We start from the raw sequence: 24,578 nt of genomic DNA, 5'->3' as shown, positions 1-24,578 counted from the left end.
ATATCTGAGGGTATGTTTGAGCTCAGTTACAATGCTAATCTCTGGAGGGTGTTGTGAGCAATTGCACAGGCAGCACAACCATGTGTCATTAGCCAAAGGAAGAGAACACTAAACATCATGCTACAGACTTACTGTCAAGTTCAGTCCTTCCAATGATTTATATACAACACTTGATCCAAACTAAACTACAATTATTCTTTAGTCAAAGCAAAACAATCCTATTGGATTTAATTCATGTTTAAATAATTATGAGCAGGCTTTAGGTATAGATATCCGAATTACAGAAAGACCCCTTATCTGGAAATTCCCAGGTTCCAAGCATTCTAGAGAACCTGCACTTAATTCTGAGTGTTATATATATTAAGGGAAATCATTTTTAAATATATGAATTATTTGATAATAAGTAAGTATGGGTGAATCTGATCTGTTTTGCTTCGCCAAAACGGCAAAAATGCATAGAAGCCTATGGGCTACAAATGATTTTTTGATGCGCAGGTAATTTTTTCACCCATTTGAGTCTGTGGGTGTTCATTTTCGCGGTGAAACTTGGCGAAAAAATTTGCTCATCGCTGATTAAGGGAGACTAAAGGTGGCCATCCATGGGTCGATAAAAGTTGCAGAGTCAGCAGCTTATTGGCCCGTGCATGGGGCCCTCCGACGGGCTTCACCTATCGATATCTGACAGAGTTGGCAGGGGTATAAATCCCTTAAGACCGCATCTGTCCCACAATACGACCGGCCATATTCTTACATTGTGATCCGATTGTTGGGCCCTAGGGCCCACGATCGGATCAGCCTTAAGGTGGGCATATTGGGAAGAGATTCACTCGTTTGGCGAAATCGCCAAATAAACGGATCTCTAAGTGTATGGCCACCTTCGTTCCAAACTTTCTGGATAATGGGTTTCCAGATAATGGACCTATTACCTGCATTTCTTGTTGTGAAATCAGAATTGTACAGAAAAAGACAAGAGTAATAGGCAAAAGGAGAACATGTTGTATCTTACTTCTTTATTAGCTGATTGATGCAGTGCATTCAACACCAGACAGGGTATAGCTTAGATATTACAGTATATCCCACACAGCTGACACACTAGAAGCAGGTGATGAGATACAGGGACTACTTGGCCAGGAACACTAGATATCAATATATATATATATATATATAATGCTGTAAAGAAACCCAATCAGAACCAACTGTCCGTTCCATATCGGGGGCAGAGGACGTGCTGGTACTCTGTTCTTTATTCAGCTTTACACAAATCTAGTTAACATTATAATTAAGTGAGTCAGAACCAGAGAGGCCGGGTGTGAATCAAAGAGCTGGCAGATGCTCAAGCAGCAAGATCCCTATATATATATATTATATATATATATGTCGGAACGTAAATCTTAATCTCTAGTTCACTATACAAAAAAACAGATATAAAAATCTTTACCCTTACAATGCAATATAGAGCAATAGAGGGACTGGCGGTAAGGAATAATCTAAAAAATATTTAAATAATTCTTAAAAAAAGCATAAATTGTCCAAAAAAGTACCGTGTATAAGTGCATGGAGCCGGATTACGTTGTTTGTCCGTCTGAGAAGCGGTTCTGCCCTTATTCTTATAGTCAGTACTGGTGAAGTGCTCTCTCCATAGAAACAGTATGTACAGTATATAAAAAAAAGACATCAACATCTAATCATGATACTAAAAACACATTAATGAAATGCATATATGTACATGGAAAATGGCTACCGGTTGACAAAAAATGGCAATGGTAAGGGCTTAAAGATGACTGGGCTCTTTAATATATAAGATACATGGGTTCTGCCCCTTTGATTGGATATCGGCTTTTGCATTGCAGCAAATTCTAAGGGTGAGGGTCAGGCCCCAATCACTTAATTTCTTCCTAATCCCAGGATGCATGTTCCAGCTCATGGAATGCAGTTATTACTAGTGATGGGCGAATTTTATGGATTTAGCCAATGGCAAATGTCTTCACGAAACTGCTGAGAAAATTCGCCACGACAAAAAAATTATCAAAATTATTCAGACGCCCATTGACTTTAATGCATTTGGACAAAAGAGTTGTGCGTGTAAAAATTGTTGCCTGTTTTGCAAATTTTTTGCCGTTGTGCAAATTTTTTCGGCATTTCACAAATTTCTGGGCAAAGCGAAACAGGACAGATTCGTCCATCACCAGTATATCACTCGTTTATAGAAATATATACATCCCTTCATACCAGACAACTAGAGGGTAATCACAGAGTTCCATTTAAGTTTCAGGACATAAAGTATTCAGATTGTACTGATTGCGCGGGTCAAGATTTCCCGGCCCTAACCCGCATCCGACTTCCGGGTTGCTTTTATAGACCCGCCGCCCTGTCGATGACGTCACAAAAGGGGCGGGGTGAGCAGGTGCAGCGTCTATAAAAGACAAACCCGGAAGTTGGAAACTGTCATTTGACGGTGGTCGCCGCCCGCGAAGAAGAGTGTGAGGTCGGCCCAAACCCACAGGTAACGGACCGGCCCGCACATCACTAATTCAGATATAAAGGGTCAATGGGAAAATTGACAGAGTGTCGAAGAAGTGTATTTGGAAATTATTTTTTTATGGCAGGCCAACCATCAGAAAACACGAGCAGCCATAGTACTGGGTGCTTAGCCCTCTTTCAGCTGGGCTCCTAGTGTAATGTAACTAAGTATAATGGTAACCCATTAAAAAACAAAATCTAAAGAAAGAATGCTTAGCCACGCCCCATTCTACTAAAAACCTATCCCTGATCCAATCCTCATCCCTTGCCATTGGGCTCTATTCCTTTTGTAACCCCAAAGGTCGGTCTGTTTCCTGGACTGCGTGGACTTGTAACCACTGCCACGAAAAGGAACAGGGAAGTGGTTTATATAAGAGTGGTGTTATAGGGGGTGGAATTTATCCAATCCCTGAACAGATTAAAGGTTATGGAGCCTTGTGACTGGCATTAAGTGCTCTTTTATATAAAGAGCAGATAGTACCAGTTATGCTATTGCCTATGATATGTGGCTGTGGAGAGTTTACGATACAGAAGAGATTGGATTATGCGGTGAGCCCATCTGCGTCAGAACCTTGTCCAGCCACTGGAGAGGCCCATGTAAATGGATTTCAATCCAGCAGGGGGTGCTAGTTACATCCTGTCGGTGGTATTCTGCTCCCCATCCCTAGAAGGAAACAACACATTGTTACTAAGAGGCATACGAATAGAACAACATTACACAGAGTGTTCGGATACCTATACAGAATAATGCACAATACATTCAGCAGCACAGGGCTCCTCTTCTCTGTGGCTGGCACTGAGAAGCTTCGTCAATTTTACATTCACTTGTTTTAAAGGTTTACTTATCCTTTAATGAACCAGTTGGCACAGAAAGGAAGCTGATCACTCAAATACTCACATCTGACAAAATTGGCATAATGATCAAAGCAGTAAATGTCAATCCAGTAAAGACGTTGCTGACTGTCAGGAAAATGAATTGACAGTATTTAAGTATATATATAATAAATAGGAAATATACGGCGCAGACATTTCAGGGGTTTATTAGCCACAGATGCTTTCACATGCCTGTTGCTGAAGTACTAACTGCTTTTTTTTTTGGAGAGCCTGATCTTGTTTCTATGGAAGGATATCAGTTTCGCCGTGCCATGTGATGCCAGGGAATTTACTTATTGCGAAATCATTTCCCAGAAAGGTCAGAGCCACAGCTGAGGATATTTCCATTATAACATTTCCGTACAGAAAACCCCTTGGAACGGCTGATACTAAAAAATGCTAAAAACAGCTACTGTATGGCTGGTTTGCAGCTATCTGGCTATTGCTGAGGATGCTGGGAGTTGTAGTCAGTTGCACATTTCCAATAAAAATATTAAGGCATATCGTGTTGGTGATTGTAGTGTAAAGCCTTTATAAATATTTCCCCCTATCAGAACACTATCTACTGGGCACCCAGTGATGTCACGTCAATGATGTCAGACATCACACAACATGTCTAGCCAGACCTGAGAAGGAAAGATGCTGGTGCTAAAAAACATAAAGGAGCTGCTTAGGGAGCATGTGTAGTTACTGAGTGGACGACATACCCCCCAAACAATGTAGGTCTCAATAAAAAGATATTGCATAAAACAGCTCATATGTAAAATCCTGCTTCATGTAAATAAACCATTTTCATAATAATATAATTTTTTGTAGTATGCGCCATTGGGTAATCATAAATAGAAAATTGCCATTTTAAAAAATAAGGGCCGTCCCTGGGATCGGAGGATTCACTGTGCACACAAACAAACCACATGTTTGGTCACATGAGCCAATTAACAGACAGAGTTCTGTCTTTTGCTTCCACACGTCTTCCTGTTACAGTTAGAGCTGCAGTATTTCTGGTCAGGTGAACTCTGAGGCAGCACACAGACCATCACTAAATGGTGGCTTAAGGCAAGAGATGTAAAAGGGGAATATTTACTTAAATATATATTCCAGTTCGGTAAGATTCTTGGATCTGTTGCTTAAAAGACAAGGAATGTTAAACTAAAGAAGTAGCTAGAAATGTTGTACATTATGTTTTGTGCTTCTGTACCAGCCCAAGGCAACCACAGCCCTTTAGCAGTAAAGATCTGTGTCTCCAAAGATGCCCCAGTAGCTCCCCATCTTTTCTGCTGATTCACTGCACATGCTCTGTGCTGCTGTCACTTACTGAGCTTAGGGACCCACTCACAATATACAGTACACATAGAATAGAAATGTCACAATATAAGGCTGATTAGTAATTAATACAGATAATTACTACATGGCAGCTCAGAAACCAGTGCAATTAGCATCAGAATTTAATAATCAGACCTGTAGCAGCTTATATTACAGACCAACCTCATTTTCTGCTTGATAATTTGCGATTACCCCTAAACTTAGCTTCTCAACAGCTGCTCAGAGCCCACTGAGCATGTGAGTGTCACAGACGCTTTCCAAGATGGTGACCCCCTGTGACAAGTTTGAAGTCCTGGATCATTGCTGCTGTTGACAAGCTGAAACTTTAGGCTGGTGCAATAAGTGCAGTATATAAAATATGGCATTTTTAGCCCTATTCACTTTTAGGGTTTAGTTCTCCTTTAAGTTTTCATTTTGGGGATATAGTTTTCCTTTAATGTAGGTTAGAAAGTGACTGTGATGTCATAGGATGTCTTTCGGCATTAAGAACAATAATAACATAATTTCTCATTTAGGAAACACATAGGGGCTTATTAAATACAGAGATCAGCTGAGCTACTGGTTAGATACACAGATAACTTTCTTTTGATACATATTTGTACAAGCCAAGGCTCTGGCCGACGATAGCTTTCATCTCATATGTACGTTAGGTCCATTAAAACATTTATCCTGAGGTTTCCAACAGAATGGCCAATATGAATAATTTATATTTAATAACAAAAAGGCTGTACAGTGAGCGACTGCAGCTCCTTCGCCGTCTGCTTGTGTCCAGGGAGGAACCATTATACACTCCATGTGGATCTGAATGCAAGCGGCCGGCTCTTACCATTCTTTCTATTTGTGCCAAATGATCACTATGTCTGTTATTCCTAAGTCTGTGCTCGAATAACATTCTTGCTAGCATCAGATATAGAGTGGCCTCTTTATATAGAGCACGGGCACTAAAAAGGACTCATCCGGGAAGAAGAGAGAGCCAGTCTTCTGCAAGTGAATTCACTACACCGATTTCCATTTTCAATGGCTTTTTTGTATTGTGGACAGTCCATCGTTTTTGGTATTAAAATTAGAGATGCGGGATTCGGCCTTTTTCAGCAGGATTCGGATTCGAACCGAATCCTAATTTGAATATGCAAAATCGTGTTTAACCCTTCCCACCCAGGATTCAGATTCGGTTTGGTATTCGGCCAAATCTTTCGTGAAGGATTTGGGAGTTTGGCCGAACCCAAAATAGTGGATTCGGTGCATCCCTAATTAAAATCACAATAGAAACTTCAGCTTTATTCACATAATTCAATAAGCAATTTATATGGGGGCAGAACAGTACTGCTTAACCCCTCATGGCCGTTATGATTTAATTAACACCTTGGCATAACTATATTAAGGGGCAGATTTATTAAGAGTACGAATTTTCAATTTTGTTTTATGGTCAAACCTCTCATATTCGAATTGTGAACTATCCAAACTTGATTCGAGTTTTAATTCGAATTCTGATATTTATCATACTCTGGCCCTTTAAGAACTCGAGAACTTGAGATTTATCATACTCTGACCCTTTAAGAACTCGAATCGACTATTTGCCGCCTAAAACCTGCCGAGTTTATGTATAAGTTAATGGGAGAGGTCCAGGCATCAGTTTGGACATGTTACTAGCCTTCCTGACATTTGAGGGTTTTTTTCAGAGAAAAGTTTAGTCGAATTCGATACGAGTTTTTGAGCCAGTAAAAATGTGAGTTTTTAGATATTGGATTTTTTTTATTAAGTAATCCCCAATTGAATTTTGAGTATATTCGAATTTAATAGATTTTTTAAAAATTCGACCTTTAATAAATGTACCTCTACATGGGCGATTTCCCAGACATTGTGCCGGATCCATCCCGCTGCGCCAAAACGCAGGCGTCAAGTTGGATGCGACGGAAAACAAGGTAGAAATACGAATGTCAGATGGTGTCGCAGAGTTCATCTGACGTGTCACAACTGTCGGATGCGGACGCAGGGTCTGAATCCAACAGTCGTGTCTCGTCGGATGAACTCTGCGACACCATCCGACGTTGCTTACATTGTTTTCGGTCACATCCAACTTGACACCTGTGTTTTGGCGCAGCACATCGGATCAGGCACAATCGTGAGGAAATCGTCCGTGTAGTTACACCCTAACAGTCAATTGGGGGGTTAAGGACTGAATAAGATATATGTCTGGTTTAGTTCCTTACCACCCTCAGCCCAATCATGTATATAATGGCTTGGCACCAATTAAAAGGCAATTAAATAAATAAGTATTGCATGTGTACATTTTGGAGTCAGGAAGAAAATTTTTCCCCCTCTTAGGCAAATTGAAGAGGCTTCAAATAGGGTTTTTCGCCTTCCTCTGGATCAACTAGCAATTAGGCAGGTTAAAAAAGAGTCTTTTTTAAACCTATGTTACCATGTTACAAAAGCAGATATTATGTGCCTAGATACTGCAACAGCACCACCTACTGTCCAGAGAGTGTGAAGGTGCCAGACAGTGAGAATATAGAATGGTAAGTACAATTAGCAGTGATGTCTTCCATTATTACAGTGCTAAATTATCATCCATTCAACTCAGAATTTATTACTTACTTTAACAAAGCTCATTCGAATGGTGCACATTTTCGTCAGTTCATAAACCACCTCGAAGCCTTGGTTAACGGACTGGGAAAGAAGCTGGGCAAATAGTTGGTTATTAAATATCTTGAGGCTGCAGCCGCTGGGGATCTTGCAGACAGTGGAAGGATGGAAGCCATGCTGGTAATTGCAGTTGCGACTCTGTACGAAAATGCTGCTGTCGCTCACACATTCTGCGTACACCTCTCCACCCACGTAGTAAAGATGGACCCCTGGGCACAACACAAAATAAAGACATATAGGTACAATTTCCTATGTGTTGCCTACTGCATTTCGTTAGCAATGCTGTTTTGTGTGATGGGAAAGGTGTTGAATGAAATTTTCACTGAAACTGTAAAATCTTGTTTGAAAATGGTTTCTGCCAAAATGTTAATGCAATAAACAGGAGCAAATGGTCTGAAAATAAATGCATTGATACTGCTCTGGAAATGAAATTTACTTTAGAATGGGAGTTTTATGGATTGGGGAATTCGGAAAAAAGGAGAGACTTTCCAGCTTGGACTAATTTCTAGGGATGCACCAAATCCAGGATTCTGTTCAGGATTCAGCCAGGATTCAGCTGAATCCTTCAGCCAGGCCAAACCGAATCCAAATTCTAATTTGCATATGCAAATTAGGGGCAGGCAAGTATTTGCTACAAAACACAGGATGGACGTATAGTACCGTATATGGAATGGGAACCTTATTTATCCTGTCGTTTTCACTGAGGCATTGGCACAGAGTTTATCCTGCCATGTAATCTAGGGTTATACAGTAGAACCCCCATTTTTTTAAGTTTTTTCAGGGGACCAGGAAAGAATTATGTAAAATCAGGAAAATGTGCTAAAGTAACATTTTCTTCAAGTACTGAAAGGATATAATAACAGGAGTCTGTTTTACTTTGAGATACAATATTTACTGTGTTAATAACAAGGGTTAAACATTGCAGTGTTAATGTTACACTAGGGGGGGCATGTGCAAGTCTCTCTGTCAGTCACATACACAACCTAAAGCAATAAGTGATTGGTGCAGGACTGTATAAGGGGCAGCCTAATTGCAATTGACCATTTACAGGCAGAACCATGGCAAAATATACATCTGGTTAGTATTCTAAACACAAATAATAACACTCATAGAGGGAAAAAAGCAGTTTTTGGGAACATCGGGACAACATTGTGATGTAAAATCCGGGAAACCGTTACTTAAAATCAGGGAAATGCACCCATGCATTATAAATTGGTGGGACCACAAATTAAAAATGTAAAATGCAGGAAAACGTAAAATCAGGGGACTAAAAATCGAGGTTTCACTGTAATTCATTAAAATGAAAACTGAATTTATCCTGCCTTGCATTCAAGGCTTATTTACATGAAATTAGTAATGTATTTATCCTGCCATGGTTTCCAACTGGCATTACATTTACCCTGAAAGGTGTTCTGAAAGGTATTATACATGTAAGTGTTACACATCTATGTCCACACACAGGTCTGGACTGGGATTCAAAATAGACCCTGTGATTTCAAGTACACAGAGGCCCAAACAGAACCCACAAATACAATAAGTAGTGACTGTCTATATGCCACCATGTGTTCTGGGGTATTATATGTGCAATTGGGCATGGGATACTATGAAGGAAACTGTGTAGAAATGTCTTTTAATTAGCCACCTTAAACAGAAAAACCACCCTTGCCTTTGAGAGGATGCCCATAGTAAACACACCACTTTAACTCCAGCATTAGTAAAACAGAACTAGGGTAGTTTTGTACTTTAGGACTTGGGGTAGGCAATAGTCTTACAGTAGGAGGCCAGGAGTGTATTTCTGTCTGGGGAAAGAATATATGTGCATGTTGAGCTGCCAGGAGAGGACAAGACAAACCTTTTCCGATATGCCTGCGGGTGTTTTCAATAGTGGAGTTGCGGTTGACGTTTGAGAGAAGCCCTAAGCAGAATCTGTTCTTGTTATTGGAGGGGTCTGTGAATCCGTCAATGAGGACGCTGCGCGAGGAGGCTTGGAACGTCTCCCCTACTCGGTTATTCAGTTCATAATAAGCAACAGAACACCAGTGCAAAGGCTCTTCATAGCAAACAGGGCGAAAGTCTGTAAAACAAAAACATACAATTTCAGGCATAATAAATTGTTTCTTGCTTGTTTTGTTTGTTACTGTAACGGAATTGTTTAGTATAGAAATAAAAACTGGGTAAATAGATAGGCTGTGTAAAATAAAATATGTTTTCAATATAGTCAATTAGACAAAAATGTAATGTATAAAGGCTGGAGTGACTGGATGTCTAACATAACTGAACACTCTCTTGGTTTCAACTGTTACACATCCAGTCACTCCAGCCTTTATACATTACATTTTTGCCAAACTAACTATATTAGAAATATTTTTTATTTTGCACATATATAAAACATTGTACCTCTGTTCAGAGCTGACAAAACATACTGGCATTCGGCTGGGTCTGCAGTTGGTCTGTTTTGATTCCCTTGAAGGTCTGGAGCATTATATGGTGGAGGGGGCGTCTCTGCAAATACAGAAAGGATCATTCAGGGATCAATACATTCAACACCAAAACTGCTGCTGCTGCTGCTGAGATGTGTTGGGCACTAATACTTCATAGGAAGCAAATGTGACTGCTTGAAACAGATAGTCACATTCTGATGAACTGTCACAGGTATCAGCTTTCATTAATGTGTTGATTCATTACAAGTTTCAGGAACAGATCAAACTTTCCCAGCTCCCTAATGAGATCCACCTTTATTTCTGTTCTCCACTGTGTTAGGGACAGAGATTCTCTTGTGTTGGCATAAGAAAACAAGTGACACTCTGAAAAGCAAAAATTCAGCCAAACACTTCAAGTCTCTGAAAATAAGTTAAACAAGCTATTAAAAGTTCTCTGTTCCAGCTGACACTCGCACTCTGCACCTCCCTGTTCCTTCATAAGTGCTCTTTGCATTAGCACTAAAGGGTGCACTAAAAAGAAACTGAGGTTTGTAGGAGGAGGCAGGGGATGAAGCCCAGAGCAGGAGGAGGAGTCTTATTTTGCAACATAGTGTCCATCTCCAGCTGCAGGATCTTCATCCCCACGGTGCCTGTGTCCCCCAATTAGGCAAGAGAAATGCTGTTTCACTTCTGCCCCAGGGTCTTAGTTAATAATCCCTATTGTTTTGCTGCTGCTTACTGAGAATTTTTAGGCTAGTTTAATATAGGCAGTTAATAAAACACAATATTCATAGCATCATACTCTTACAAACTCAGGAAATGCATATAAACTAAACTCAAAAACTAAAATGAAACATAGTTTGACTTAAAGGACAAGGAAAGTTAAACAAAAGAAGTAGACTAGAAATGTTGTACATTATGTTGTGGGCTTCTGTACCAGCCCAAGGCAACCACAGGCCTTTAGCAGTAAAGATCTGTGTCTCCAAAGATGCCCCAGTAGCTCCCCATCTTCTTTTCTGCTGATTCACTGCACATGCTCTGTGCTGCTGTCACTTACTGAGCTTAGGAATCGACTCAATATACAGTACACATAGAATATAAATGTCACAGTATCAGGCTGATTAGTAATTAATACTGATAATTACTACATGGCAGCACAGAAACTAGTGAAATAGAAATACGCTGGCACTCAAGGCAAGTGAAATGCAGGGTTACCCCTTGCTGATTATTTTTGTGCGAACGTGCAACGTTTCAGGGCTTGCTTGATAAAAGGGTTCGTCCTGAAACATTGCACGTTCACACAAAAATAAACAGCAAGGGGTAACCCTACATTTCACTTGCCTTGAGTGCCAGCGTATTTAAATTTCATTTATACATTGGGGGTTGCCGTACTCTCTACACTGTGCACCAGGCCTTCTCTATGAAAGAAACCAGAGTGTGCTCTGCCTCACCTTGTTCCAGCACAGAAACTAGTGCAACTAGTACCAGAATTGAATAATCAGCCTTGTAGCATCACCTTATATTACAGGTCAACCTCATTTTCTGATTGATAATTTACAATGACCCCTTAGCTTAGCTTCTCAACAGCTGCTCAGAGCCCACTGAGCATGTGAGTGTCACAGACACTTTCCAAGATGGTGACCCCCTGTGACAAGTTTGAAGTCCTGGATCATTGCTGCTATTGACAAGCTGAAACTTTAGGCTGGTGCAATAAGTTCAGTATATAAAACATAGCAATTTTAGCCATATTTATTTTTAGGGTTTAGTTCTCCTTCAAGCAACTTAAATGTGACCAACCTGTGATCTGGTATGGGCTTCCTGGGTCGGTGGAACTCCTAGGAGAATCTGGATAGCTCACTGTGTTTGGGGACTGAGGGAACATGTTACTTGGTGAGGAAGAGAATGGAGTGCATGACGGCTGCTGGAAAGACTCCGGGAAAGTTGCATTGTGCGGCATTAGTGGTTCATTATTCAGTGAGGTGTTTCGGAACTTTGCCAGAAGGCTCAGCTGTGGGTTGAACTCGCTGTGTCTTGGAACAAGCACCGGGGGCAACACTAAAATGAAATAATAAAAGAGAGAAATAAAATATAATTCAATTTATATTGCTAAATTTCTCTATCCTTGCACTGAGCTTCTTTCTTTACCAAGATTGCCCTTTAATATAATATAATAAATGGGATAATAATTAAACATTCCTCAATGTAACTCCAATTTACATTGAAAAACATAAGACATATCCATTTATTAGCCTATAATGTACAAATAACAGTCCTTATAATAGTACACACCAGTTGTACCGGCGCAGAGCATCAGTACATTATTATTTTAATTACTTAAAAACACTTTCATTTTTGGTGTTCCTTTACAAACTCATGGCTCTCTTGTATCCCAGCGAGTAGGTCTGGAAGGAGAGGAGAAGACACAGAAAGGCGAGATGAAAGAGAACCAGAGGAAGAGAGCAGTGCAAACAATAAAGGGAAATAGGTGGAGGGCACAAGATAAAACATGTTACAGGGGACAGAAAATATCACAAAAAAACAATGGGTACAAAACTGTAGTACAGGTATGGGAGCTGTTATCCTGAACCCTGTTATCCTGAAACCCATTATCCAGAAAGTTCTGAATTGAATTACAGGAAGGCCGTCTCCCATAGGTTCCAAATTTTTAAAACAATTTCCTTTTTCTCTGTAATAATAAAACAGTACCTTGTACTTGATCCCAACTAAGATATAATTAATCCTTATTGGAGGCAAAACCAGCCTATTGGGTTTATTTAATGTAACACCAAACAATGAAATTGTTTTAAAGTAATGAAAATATCATGTAGTGTTGCCCTGCACTGGTAAAACTGATGTGTTTGCTTCAGAAACACTACTATAGTTTATATAAATAAGCTGCTGTGGCAATGGTAGAAACTGAAAAAAGTCTCTATGGTACAGGTTAAATAGTGGATAACAGATAACACCATTATGTTCTACTGAGCTTATCTGTTGTGTAACCTGAGTCTTTTCTCCTTTGAATGGCTGCCCCCATTGCTACACAGCAGCTTATTTATATAAACTATAGTAGTGTTTCTGAAGTAAACAGTAGTTTTACCAGTGCAGGGCACCACTGCATTATATATTTATTACTGTAAAACACTTTAATTTTTTGATATTACTGTTCCATTAAGGTATGAAGATTCAAATTACAGAAAGATCTGATATCTGAAAACCCCCAGGTCCCGTACATTCTGGATAACAGGTCTCACAATAAATAAGTTTGTGGGGAAGACCAAACGCTGTGGAAATTAGGAAAGCAAAATGGGGTAGGGAATATAATGCAGAAGAGCAAAGCAGCAAGTTGAAGAGAATGAGTATACAGGTGGAAAGAATAGAGGAAAGCTAAAGCAGAAAGGGGAAAGAAGCAGTGAGATGGGGTAGAGGGTGAGGGTGAACAAAAATGGCATAGGAGGAGAGAGACTGGAACAAGTAGAAACAACAGCAGCATTCAGGACAAAAAAAAAAGTAGCCACGGAAATGAGAAAAAAATAGTTGAGAGACAGAAGGAAGAGTAGTAAGAACAAAAGGGCGAGGGCATATTTACTTGAAAAGGAGTGCTGGTCCATGGCTAGTGATTAGGCTGACTTCAGGGTGCTAAACTATTGACCCATTGAATTAGCCTTTCCTTGACTTTTTCCAGCACTTTCTAAGTTACTGCACACACGGTTCACCTGGGAGACATTTTTTCTAACAAGGGCCAGTTCCCATTCAAATGAACTTTTAGACTAATTGACAAGGTGATACTATTTGCCAGCAGATTTAATTTTTTTCCCTTTCTTTTTAACTATTTGATCAATTCTGCTTTCTAAAGCTTGCATTTTAAAGTGTATATTAATCCTGAGGACAGAATTTTCTTCCCACGCGTTGATTTTATTTACAAAAGTTTTTAGCCAAGGTTAAATACATTTTAACAACCCGACTCAATTCTAAAAGCATTTTCCTACTTTGGTCATTTTTTTTAACCAAAAGGTGTTCTGCTTTAAAGGAACAGTAACACCAAAAACTGAAAGTGTCTTAATGGAATGACAATATAATATATTTTTGCCCTGCACTGGTAAAACTGGTGTGTTTGCTTCAGAAAAACAACTATAGTTTTTATAAACAAGCTTCAATGTAGCCACGGAGGCAGCGATTCAAGCGCAGGATACACAATAGATACTGGATAAGTTCTTAAGAATCCCATTGTACACTGCAGAGTTTATCTGTTATCTGCTGTGTATCCTGTGCCTTTTCTCCTTTTTCAGCTTTGAATGTCTGCCCCCATGGCTACACAGCAGCTTGTTTATATAAATTATTGTAGAGTTTCTGAAGTAAATACATCAGTTTTAAAGGGATGGTTCACCTTTAATTTAGCTTTAAGTATGTTATAGAATGGCCAGTTCTAAGAAACTTTTAATAAGGTTTTCATTATTTATTTTGTATCGTTTTCTAACTATTTGCCTTCTTCTTCTGACTCTTTCCAGCATTCAAATGAGGGTCACTGACCCCATCTAAAAACAAATGCTCTGTAAGGCTACAAATGTATTGTTATTGCTACTTTTTATTACTCATCTTTCTATTCAGTCCCTCTCCTATTCATATTGAAATGAAATTGTATACCGGAGAGCTGCTGAATAAAAAGCTGTAGTAAAGCGTGTGCCAGTAATCCATAGGGCTAATTCAATGATTAAGCTAAGGGGAGGCTGCTATCAGTGAGCGCTAACTCATGCGGCCTGTCCAGCTTTGAAAAATTTAATAATAAAGCGTAAAAATGCCAAGTGAAGCATTATTTCTTATTAAAATGCCTTTAAATTAAATAAAAACTTGATGTGGTAAATTAAACTATTTTGCCAGTCAGTTCAAGACAGATCCAATATACAGGATATAAAAGAAGAAGACTGAAAAAATTAAGCATATAACAGCACTTGTGGCATATCACCTAAAATTCCGATTAGTACTGGCACTTGGATGAAGAAATCTGCATGCACCCTTCTGTAAGGGTTCTCTTTCCCACCATCATTTGCTCACCTGGTGTTTCCACCCTACGGTAGTGGTAGGGGTTAATGCACACGTCCTTCTGCTTGGACACAAAAGGGAACTCACAGCATTCCATTGGTTTTAACTCATGATGGGACTGCAGATCAGGCCACCTCCAAACCCGGCAATAGATGACATGAGGGAGGCCTTTGCGATGTGACACCTGTAACCTCCCATCCAGTGACCGTGGGATAGTGACACATTTACTAGGTTGCCCCGGACAACTTAAAGCCCTTTCTAGTTCTTCCATTGCTCCTTTCTTCTTCTTCAGTTTCTTCACAAGCGAATCCACCGCTTTCTCTGCCCATTTTTCTTCTTCGTCTCCTTGCTTCCAGCCAAGCAGCCGTTTGACAGCAGGGCTAGTGAAGGAGAACAACGAGCTGATGGGAGTGCTGGCGTGCATAGGATTCGCTGAGTTTACCCTGAGATTAAACCAAGATAGAGGCCAGAGAAGCAATGAGTGCAGGCCTCAAGGATACTTGCACACGTTCTTCAGTTTATTCTCTATCAGAAGGAGCCCAAGAAAATGTCTCAAGGAAAAACTTAGACATCTCTCAAGGTTCTGCCCATAGGTCCTGGGAAAGAAACATTAGCTGCAATTAGATTAGATAAGTATATTACCTTGATATCCTAAATATATCAGCATTAAAACATTAATATTGTACCTCCAAATTAGAGACTGGTTCAGCAGTACTGTATGTGCTTGCATGTTCTCTACATCAAAGCATTTCTATTGTCTTAAACTATTTTAATTTACACGCAGAAAGAGATAACATGCAATAAAAAAAAGAAATTCAAAATAGAAAAAACAGGATCTAATTTCCCCTTTTATCTGCTCCCAAGCAAACAGGAGCACAGGACTTGTGTGAAAGGTGCAACAAAGCATTTCTGCAACATAACAGTTAGCTTGGTGTCCCCATGCACTAATAAAGAACAAGAGATAAAGCCAAGGATCAGCCACTGTGTGCTGTTAATGGAGATCTCTATACTACACAGTTTTTGGGGGTTTTTTTAGCAAGTGATGTTTTGCTTATACACTTGGGAGAGACGGTGCCTATAGTAGCAGTGGGATAATAGTCTCTGGGTAGGGAGTGTGACTGTGGGATAGCAGGTATAGAAGGGAGAGATGGTGCCTATAGTAGCAGTGGGATAATAGTCTCTGGGAAGGGAGTGTGGTTGTGGGATAGCAGGTATAGTAGGGAGAGACAGTACCTATAGTAGAGTGGGATAATAGTCCCTGGGAAGGGAGTGTGGCTGTGGGATAGCAGGTATAGTAGGGAGAGATGGTGCCTATAGTAACAGTGGGATAATAGTCTCTGGGAAGGGAGTGTGGCTGTGGGATAGCAGGTATAGTAGGGAGAGATGGTGCCTATAGTAACAGTGGGATAATAGTCTCTGGGAAGGGACTGTGGTTGTGGGCTAGCAGGTATAGTAGAGAGAGACAGTACCTATAGTAGAGTGGGATAATAGTCCCTGGGAAGGGAGTGTGGCTGTGGGATAGCAGGTATAGTAGGGAGAGATGGTGCCTATAGTAAAAGTGGAGATAATAGTCCCTGGGAAGGGAGTGTGGCTGTGGGATAGCAGGTATAGTAGGGAGAGATGGTTTCTATAGTAACAGTGGGATAATAGTCTCTGGGAAGGGAGTGTGGCTGTAGGATAGCAGGTATAGTAGGGAGTGATGGTGCCTATAGTAACAGTGGGATAATAGTGTCTGGGAATGGGACTGTGACATAGCAGGTATAGTAGGGAGAGACGGTGCCTATAGTAGCAGTGGGATAATAGTGTCTGGGAATGGGACTGTGACATAGCAGGTATAGAAGGGAGAGACGGTGCCTATAGTAGCAGTGGGATAATAGTCTCTGGGAAGGGAGTGTGGCTGTGGGATAGCAGGTATAGTAGGGAGAGACGGTGCCTATAGTAACAGTGGATAATAGTCTCTGGGAAGGGAGTGTGGCTGTGGGATAGCAGGTATAGTAGGGAGAGACGGTGCCTATAGTAACAGTGGGATAATAGTCTCTGGGAAGGGACTTTGGCTGTGGGATAGCAGGTATAGTAGGGAGAGATGGTGCCTATAGAAACAGTGGGATAATAGTCTCTGGGAAGGGAGTGTGGCTGTGGGATAGCAGGTATAGTAGGGAGAGATGGTGCCTATAGTAACAGTGGATAATAGTCTCTGGGAAAGGAGTGTGACTGTGGGATAGCAGGTATAGTAGGGAGAGACGGTGACTATAGTAACAGTGGGATAATAGTCTCTGGGAAGGGAGTGTGACTGTGGGATAGCAGGTATAGTAGGGAGAGATGGTGCCTATAGAAACAGTGGGATAATAGTCTCTGGGAAGGGAGTGTGGCTGTGGGATAGCAGGTATAGTAGGGAGAGATGGTGTCTATAGTAACAGTGGATAATAGTCTCTGGGAAAGGAGTGTGACTGTGGGATAGCAGGTATAGTAGGGAGAGACGGTGCCTATAGTAACAGTGGGATAATAGTCTCTGGGAAGGGACTTTGGCTGTGGGATAGCAGGTATAGTTGCGAGAGATGGTGCCTATAGTAACAGTGAGATAATAGTCTCTGGGAAGGGAGTGTGACTGTGGGATAGCAGGTATAGTAGGGAGAGATGTGCCTATAGTAACAGTGGGATAATATTCTCTGGGAAGGGAGTGTGACTGTGGGATAGCAGGTATAGTAGGGAGAGATGGTGCCTATAGTAACAGTGGGATAATAGTCTCTGGGAAGGGAGTGTGACTGTGGGATAGCAGGTATAGTAGGGAGAGATGGTGCCTATAGTAACAGTGGGATAATAGTCTCTGGGAAGGGAGTGTGACTGTGGGATAGCAGGTATAGTAGGGAGAGATGGTGTCTATAGTAACAGTGGGATAATAGTCTCTGGGAAGGGAGTGTGACTGTGGGATAGCAGGTATAGAAGGGAGAGATGGTGTCTATAGTAACAGTGGATAATAGTCTCTGGGAAGGGAGTGTGACTGTGGGATAGCAGGTATAGTAGGGATAGATGGTGCCTCTAGTAGAAGTGGGGACATTAGACTCTGGGAGTGTGCACCTGTTTTGCTCCTTTAGTAAATGAACCCTCATATTTAGTAATATTGAGAGGCAGTGATGAAAGCACCTTACCACCCTCAGATCTTTTTCAGTCTGGAATAGACACACAAACAATAGCCTGAATGATATTACTATCGTGAATAATCTGCAGAATCACTCATTAATACCATTGAATAAAAGCAAATAAATACAATAACAATAAACTGTAAGAAGAAAAACATAAAGTGTCACAATGCTATTTCTTAACCACAACAATGTGTGTCCCTCCTCCTCCTCCCCAGCGTCTGTCTGTCAGGATGGGACTGAGTAATACAGAACAAAGCCAGCGCTGCTTCGTATTCCTTCCCATGAAAGCCTGGGGCTTATATTGTTAAAAATATTTTAAACCCAACCTCTGGGGCAATATAAACACCTTCCCACGGTGACACAGAAAGGTGAGGGCCATGCACAAGGTGTATTTACACCAGCTACAAATACAGATGATCCCATAACTCAATTGGAGATATAGATATATATATATATACACAGATCTTGGATACGTGGGTGCACATCAGGAGCCTTTAGACAAAAGATATTTTGTTAAAAATAAAAACTTTTATTAGGACATTTTAAAAATTGGCCAACGTTTCGGTCTCCACCTAAGACCTTTCACATATAATATTGTAGTTATGTTTCCTTTTTACCACAGGGATTTTCTTTTAATGTGTTATACGGTGATTAAGATCACCTGGGCCTTTGGGGGTGTTCTCCATTCTCTACTCACGTGACCTTCCTTGCTAATCGTGATTGGGTGAGTGCTTCCATACTTTTTCTATTTAATATGTTCATTTTAACAATTGCTATGGTCTTGACAAAGGTCTTAGGTGGAGACCGAAACATTGGCCAATTTTTAAAATGTCCTAATAAAAGTTTTTATTTTTAACTTAATATCTTTTTGTCTAATGGCTCCTGATGGGCACCCACGTATCCAAGATCTGCATTTAATTACATTCTGTGAGTAGCACTCGGGTCAGTTGTGTTCAGTAATGGTGTGCGGAATTCCTACGAGTTTATATATATATATATATATATATATATATATATATATATATATATATATATATATATATATATATATATATATATATATATATATATATATATATAAATTGCTTGGTGATGTCATCAGTTATAATCAGTGCTTAGTGATGTAATCTCTGTCACATGACTCATTGGAACATGTTTATTATTATAATGTAAATAAATATGAGGATGTTAGCAGTCACCTCGCAGGTCTGTGACCTGTATAATACTCCGTGGTGACTTATAATATCCTTATAATTTACAACCGGGGGTACATTATGCTTGTATATATCAGCACAAAACTATGCTACATTGCTCAGAGGAAGGGGAAAGGAATCATATGAGTCACACTCTGGGCTTTGAGATCTGCGACAATAAAACCACCTCGATGAACGTTAAATCACTTTCTCATTATTACCTGGAAACGTAAACCCACGATTCTTCAGATACAACTGAGAGACCCCAAACTGCCAAAATAGAGTATCAGGGTGTAGTTGTGATCTAATCATCAAGTGTACCTTATCCCTAAATGTAAGGACAGCTGTAAATATATATAATGCTTCATGCACAATGTTCCTATTTGTAACTGCGGCAGCCTTTCTATCTGCATCTGCGTAGGAACTGTATCTCTTGAATGCTTCAACACAAGCCCATGGAGGGGTTAAACTTACTACACTGCTGTAAATAACAGATGGGCCATAAATCACTGCTGGCCAGACTGTTCCCTGAAAGCTCTGATTCAGCAGCCAGGAATGATTTATGGAGTGATTTTATGGTTAAATCAGCACTAGACACAGGGTCTTACATCAATGCTGGAGACTTGCAGAATAAGCTATATAATGTGATTTTTACACACACACCCCCAACCCCTGGCATGACTTACTCTGACCTGGGAGTATGACGACAAATCTAAAGGGAAAGAGCAAATATCATGAAGCATCTACATGGGCATCTGCCATGGTGCCCGCACAACACCAGCGCTACTCAGCTCCCCTTGTGAACAGTAAGGATCTCCCGGCATTGAGCAAAAATAAGTAACAAAACGTCACCCTAACGACTCAAGCCCAACAAATAAAACCACAATTCTTGTCAGTGAAATCTGCAATAGTATCATAAATATTATACAGGGCATGTTATAACACTGCACTTGCTCTGACAGCACATTCTTAGAGGAATATGTCTGTATTCTTTAGTACAGGTATGGGACCTATTATCCAGAATGCTCTGGATCTGGGGTTTTCCAGATAACAGATGTTTCCATAATAGTGAAGGCCAGTATTAAGAGACTACTGGGCATATTCCAAGAACTATATTATATATTGATTTTAAGAATTATATTCTTCAATACAGGTATGGGGTCCGTTATCCAGAAACGTAAAGGTCATCTCCCATAGGCTCCATTTTATCCAAATAATCCAAATTTTTAAAAATGATTTCCTTTTTCTCTGTAATAATAAACAAGTAGCTTGTACTTGATCCCAACTAAGATATTATTAATCCTTATTGGAAGCAAAACCAGCCTATTGGGTTATTTTAATGTTTACAGGATTTTCTAGTAGACTTAAGGTATGAAGATCCAAATTACGGAAAGATCATTTATCCAGAAAGTTCCCAATAACGGGAAGGCAGTCTCCCACTGACTCAATTATAATCAAATAGTCCAACTATTTAAAAAAGATTTCCTTTCCCTCTGTAATAATAAAACAGTACCTTGTACTTAATCCAAACTAAGATATAATTAATCCTTATCCTTATTAATCCTTATTGTGAGCAAAATCAGCCTATTGGGTTTATTTAATGTTTACATGATTTTCTAGTAAAGTAGACCTGTCACCAATACATAAAAAGCTGTATAATGAAAGGCCTCCGCAAATCAAACATGGACGGCAAATTATTTTTTTCATTAAAATATCCATTCCTATTATAAAGGTGTTTAAATATCTGAGCTGTCAATCATATATTGCCTGCCCTGCCTCTATGCCTGAGGCGCAGAGGTGGGGCAGTCAATTACTTTCACTTTCCATTCTACTATGTAATCTTCCATACTGTACTTGATCCCAACTATGATTCTTATTAATTCTTATTGGAAGCAAATCCAGCCTATTGGGTTTATTTAATGTTTACGTGATTTCATTTCTTTGGGATTTTTAAAGGCGTATTTATCAAAAATCCCATAGAAATTAATGGAGAGAGGCGGTATTTCACTCTAACTTCACTCTATGACAAATATACCCCAGACTGTTCAGGAGCAGGGTACTTCCCTCATCTGACCCGCACCCAACCCTAAACCGCAATCATTGGACAAATTGCAACTCGTGGGTCATTGTAGGTTTCGGGGCAACTGCACATCTCTGCTATGTAATCTTTGTATTTGTTATATTTTTTTTTTTTTATTCAATGTCCCTGTCTATACACTATAAATGAACTTTATAAATATGGGTGTATAGACACACACATATATCTAGATATATAAGTCAGTTAAAGGGGTGGTTCACCTTTAAATTAACTTTGAGTATGTTATAGAGCTGCCAATCTTAAGCAACTTTTTCATTGGTTTTCATTGTTTATTTTTTTATAGTTTTATAATAATTTGCCTTTTTCTTCTGACTCTTTCCAGCTTTCAAATGGCCAACTCTGACCCCATCTAGAAAGCAGCTGCGCCATAAGGCTACAAATTTATTGTTATTGCTACTTTTTATTACTCATCTTTCTGTTCAATCCCTCTCCTATTCATATTCCAGTCTTGTATTCAAATCAATGAATAGTTGCTAGGGTACTTTGGACCTTAGCTACCAGATTGCTGAAAATGCAAATTGAAGAGCTGCAGAATAAAAAGCTAAATAACTAAAAAAAACACAAATAATATAAAATGAAACCCAATTTCAAATTGTCTCAGAATATCACTCTCTATATCATACTAAAAGTAAACTACTAGGTGGGTTTAATGTCTTGCTATGATTGCCCTGTGACTGTAACGGGAGATTGATATATTGGCAGCTAATTGCAGTTGGTCGCAGGACAAGGGCAGGGCATTAAACTTGGCAGGAGGAAAGCGGAAGAAAGGCGACGAGCTGGAAAGTAGAGAAAGCGACCTGCGTCACGGTGCTGTTTGTTATAGAAATACAGAGGGATGCTGGCTCACAGATTAGCCAGAGAAATGCTCCTGGACGGCTCCTCCTTCCCCTCTCTCTCCTGATCACAATACTGGCGTCAGTTTGTCTCCTCTCCCCCACGGCCCTCCCTCCTCTCCTACTGCAAATATCTAGCACACTGGGACCCAGGCAATGCCCTCCTTACCTAATCTTCCATGCTAGTCTCCTCATTATCAAAAGAGACACAACTTTTTTTTAAAAAAATAAATAGAAATCTATATCTATCTATCTATCTATCTATCTATCAATCTATCATATTTGAAGTTCTTGTAGCAGAGCTGATCACATCATTGGGTGAGTGCTGCTTTATACAAATATAATGACTATAAGTAGAAGAAACAGACACAGATTAGTATATATAGTGAATAAAGTTGCCCCTCTTGTAAAATATCAGGATATTATAAGTTACTGAGGAGTTTCATGACCATATAAAAATACAGGTCATGGAACTCCAAGGTAACTTCTAATATCCTCATATTTTACAACTGGGGGTACTTTATTTATTATAATACACAAATTTCAATGAGTCATGTGACAGAAATGACATCAGAACTCACCGTTTATAACTGATGACATCAGAACTCACCGTTTATAAGGATATCATTTACAAGATATTCATGGCTTTTGTGAATTATATAAATATATATGACCATGCCTGACACACACCTTGATGTAGAATACATCCTGCCCATCTCTAGATATTGTTCCACTGCAACTCCCAGCATCCCTTCATGTCAACTCACAGCCCCCGTTGTTTATAAGTCGGACCGGTCTTCAATGGTCTTTCCACGGCTGATAGGAAATATGTGCCAGGAGTGTGTTTGGGGGTGGGTCACAGGGAGTTGTAGTTTGATACAGCGTCAGGGTACAGGTTGGAAACCCCCGAAACAAAGTTTCAGCCATATCATGTTACAGCTGCAGTGTCACCAAATAGATGTGGCAGTTCCTTGCACACAGGGCACATAAACATTTGGTATAAATAGGCTGCTATGGCAGTAGCCCCAGTATGGGCAGAAATGGAATATACACAGACTATAACTTTTATTCCTTATCTGGCTACAGGGCTCGTGTGTAAACAACAGCACTGGGCCCCACAGGCACCAAACAAAAAGAAAACAGGGTCCCACATTGAAGCAGCACAGGCCGGGGAGCAGGGTCTGTCAGGCACATATAGAATGGTATTGTGCCATGTTATATCTACTGTATATAATAGTAATACAGCTGCTGTGTGTGTGTAACTGGCAGCCCAGAGGGCACTGGGAATGGGCAGCTCGGGCGAGTCCAAGTGAGAGGGGTGAGTCCAAGTGAGAGGGGTAACTCCACTGAGTGAACAAGAGAGGGGAGTTGCCGGTGCCATCAGTCATTAGTGAGTTGGCCGCACTTCGGTCAAGTGCTGAGCAATAAGAGAGGTGCCCGCGCCTTACCTGTATCTCTGTTGCCCTGCGCTGGTCCCTCCGGCCTCGGTGCATGCGGAGTGATTTGGGCTGCAGAAAGGGGAGGAGGAGCAGTAGCGCACGGGCACAGCCAGGCGTCAGTCAGACTGGAGCCACCCTGCCGGCTCTGTCAGTGTGTATCACTGCGCAAAGCGGAGAACCTGCTGGAGCGCCTCAGTCCGGATCCTCACACGTTCTGCAGCTATTGGCAGCCTTAAGGGGCGTGGCCTCGCCTCGTGCAGCTTCACACACAGCCGCAGGGTCCTAAATTCTTGCCACAGTCAGACGGGACGTCTGCAGCTAATGCTGGCACCAACTTCTGGCCCAGCCGCTGTCTGTGTGGGAGGAGCTTAAAACGACTCGCACAACACGATGAGCTCCTTGCCCCGACTCCTTCTGCTGCTTGTGGGGTTTGTGACCAGGCCCGGACTGGCAATCTGTGGGTTGTGGCAAATGCCTGAGGGGCTGCTATGAAGTGCCATAGAAAGTCACTATTTAGTGGGCTGATGGGGACTGTTTGGGCCTCTGTGTGGACTGTTTGGGCCTCTGTGTACCTGAAATGCTGGGGCCTATTTTAATTTTCAGTCCAGACCTGTGCCAGAGTGGCTGCTGTAAGATGCCTCAGACAGTCACTATTTGTTAGACTGGCTGGGGGGCTATTTGGGCCTCTGGGTCGTTGAAATGCCAGGGCCTATATTGAATCCCATTCCAGACCTGTTTCTCTTCAGTGAGAAGCAAAGACATGAAACAACCTCTGTGTCCAGCCGCCCAGACCTCGGAGCTGCACCGTTTCACCATAGTCCAGCTGGCAGTCACCTAAACAATTTGTGTGATCAGTATTTAGAGATAGTGAGGCAATGGGGCAATTGCAGGGAACTTGTTTTTTTTTTCCAATTAAAAAAAACTGGCTAATAAATTGGAATCCTAATGATGCCCTCAACAGTAGATGTCCCAACTTGGGTAAATTGAGGCCTTGTGGTATTTGCTGTGCGTATGCCCTGGTACCCCAACCCCGTGTGCTTGTGCTTTTGAGGAACA

General features: G+C 40.7%; 1 protein-coding gene across 1 annotated transcript; it reads right to left on the bottom strand.

The window, feature by feature from the left end:
* Nucleotides 1-993: 993 nt before the first annotated feature.
* Nucleotides 994-23,674, bottom strand: smad9.S (SMAD family member 9 S homeolog; the record flags this gene model as incomplete). The annotated part of the gene is given in 7 exon segments (NM_001086499.1): nt 994-3,184; nt 7,315-7,571; nt 9,215-9,436; nt 9,760-9,864; nt 11,580-11,837; nt 14,832-15,415; nt 23,532-23,674. Coding segments are annotated over 6 exon segments (1,398 nt in total). The 3' UTR covers nt 994-3,040.
* Nucleotides 23,675-24,578: the final 904 nt, after the last annotated feature.

The sequence above is a fragment of the Xenopus laevis genome, chromosome 2S, assembly GCF_017654675.1.
Source record: "Xenopus laevis strain J_2021 chromosome 2S, Xenopus_laevis_v10.1, whole genome shotgun sequence".
In the NCBI taxonomy this organism is placed as follows: domain Eukaryota; kingdom Metazoa; phylum Chordata; class Amphibia; order Anura; family Pipidae; genus Xenopus; species Xenopus laevis.
This window is presented reverse-complemented; position numbering and strand designations above follow the sequence as displayed.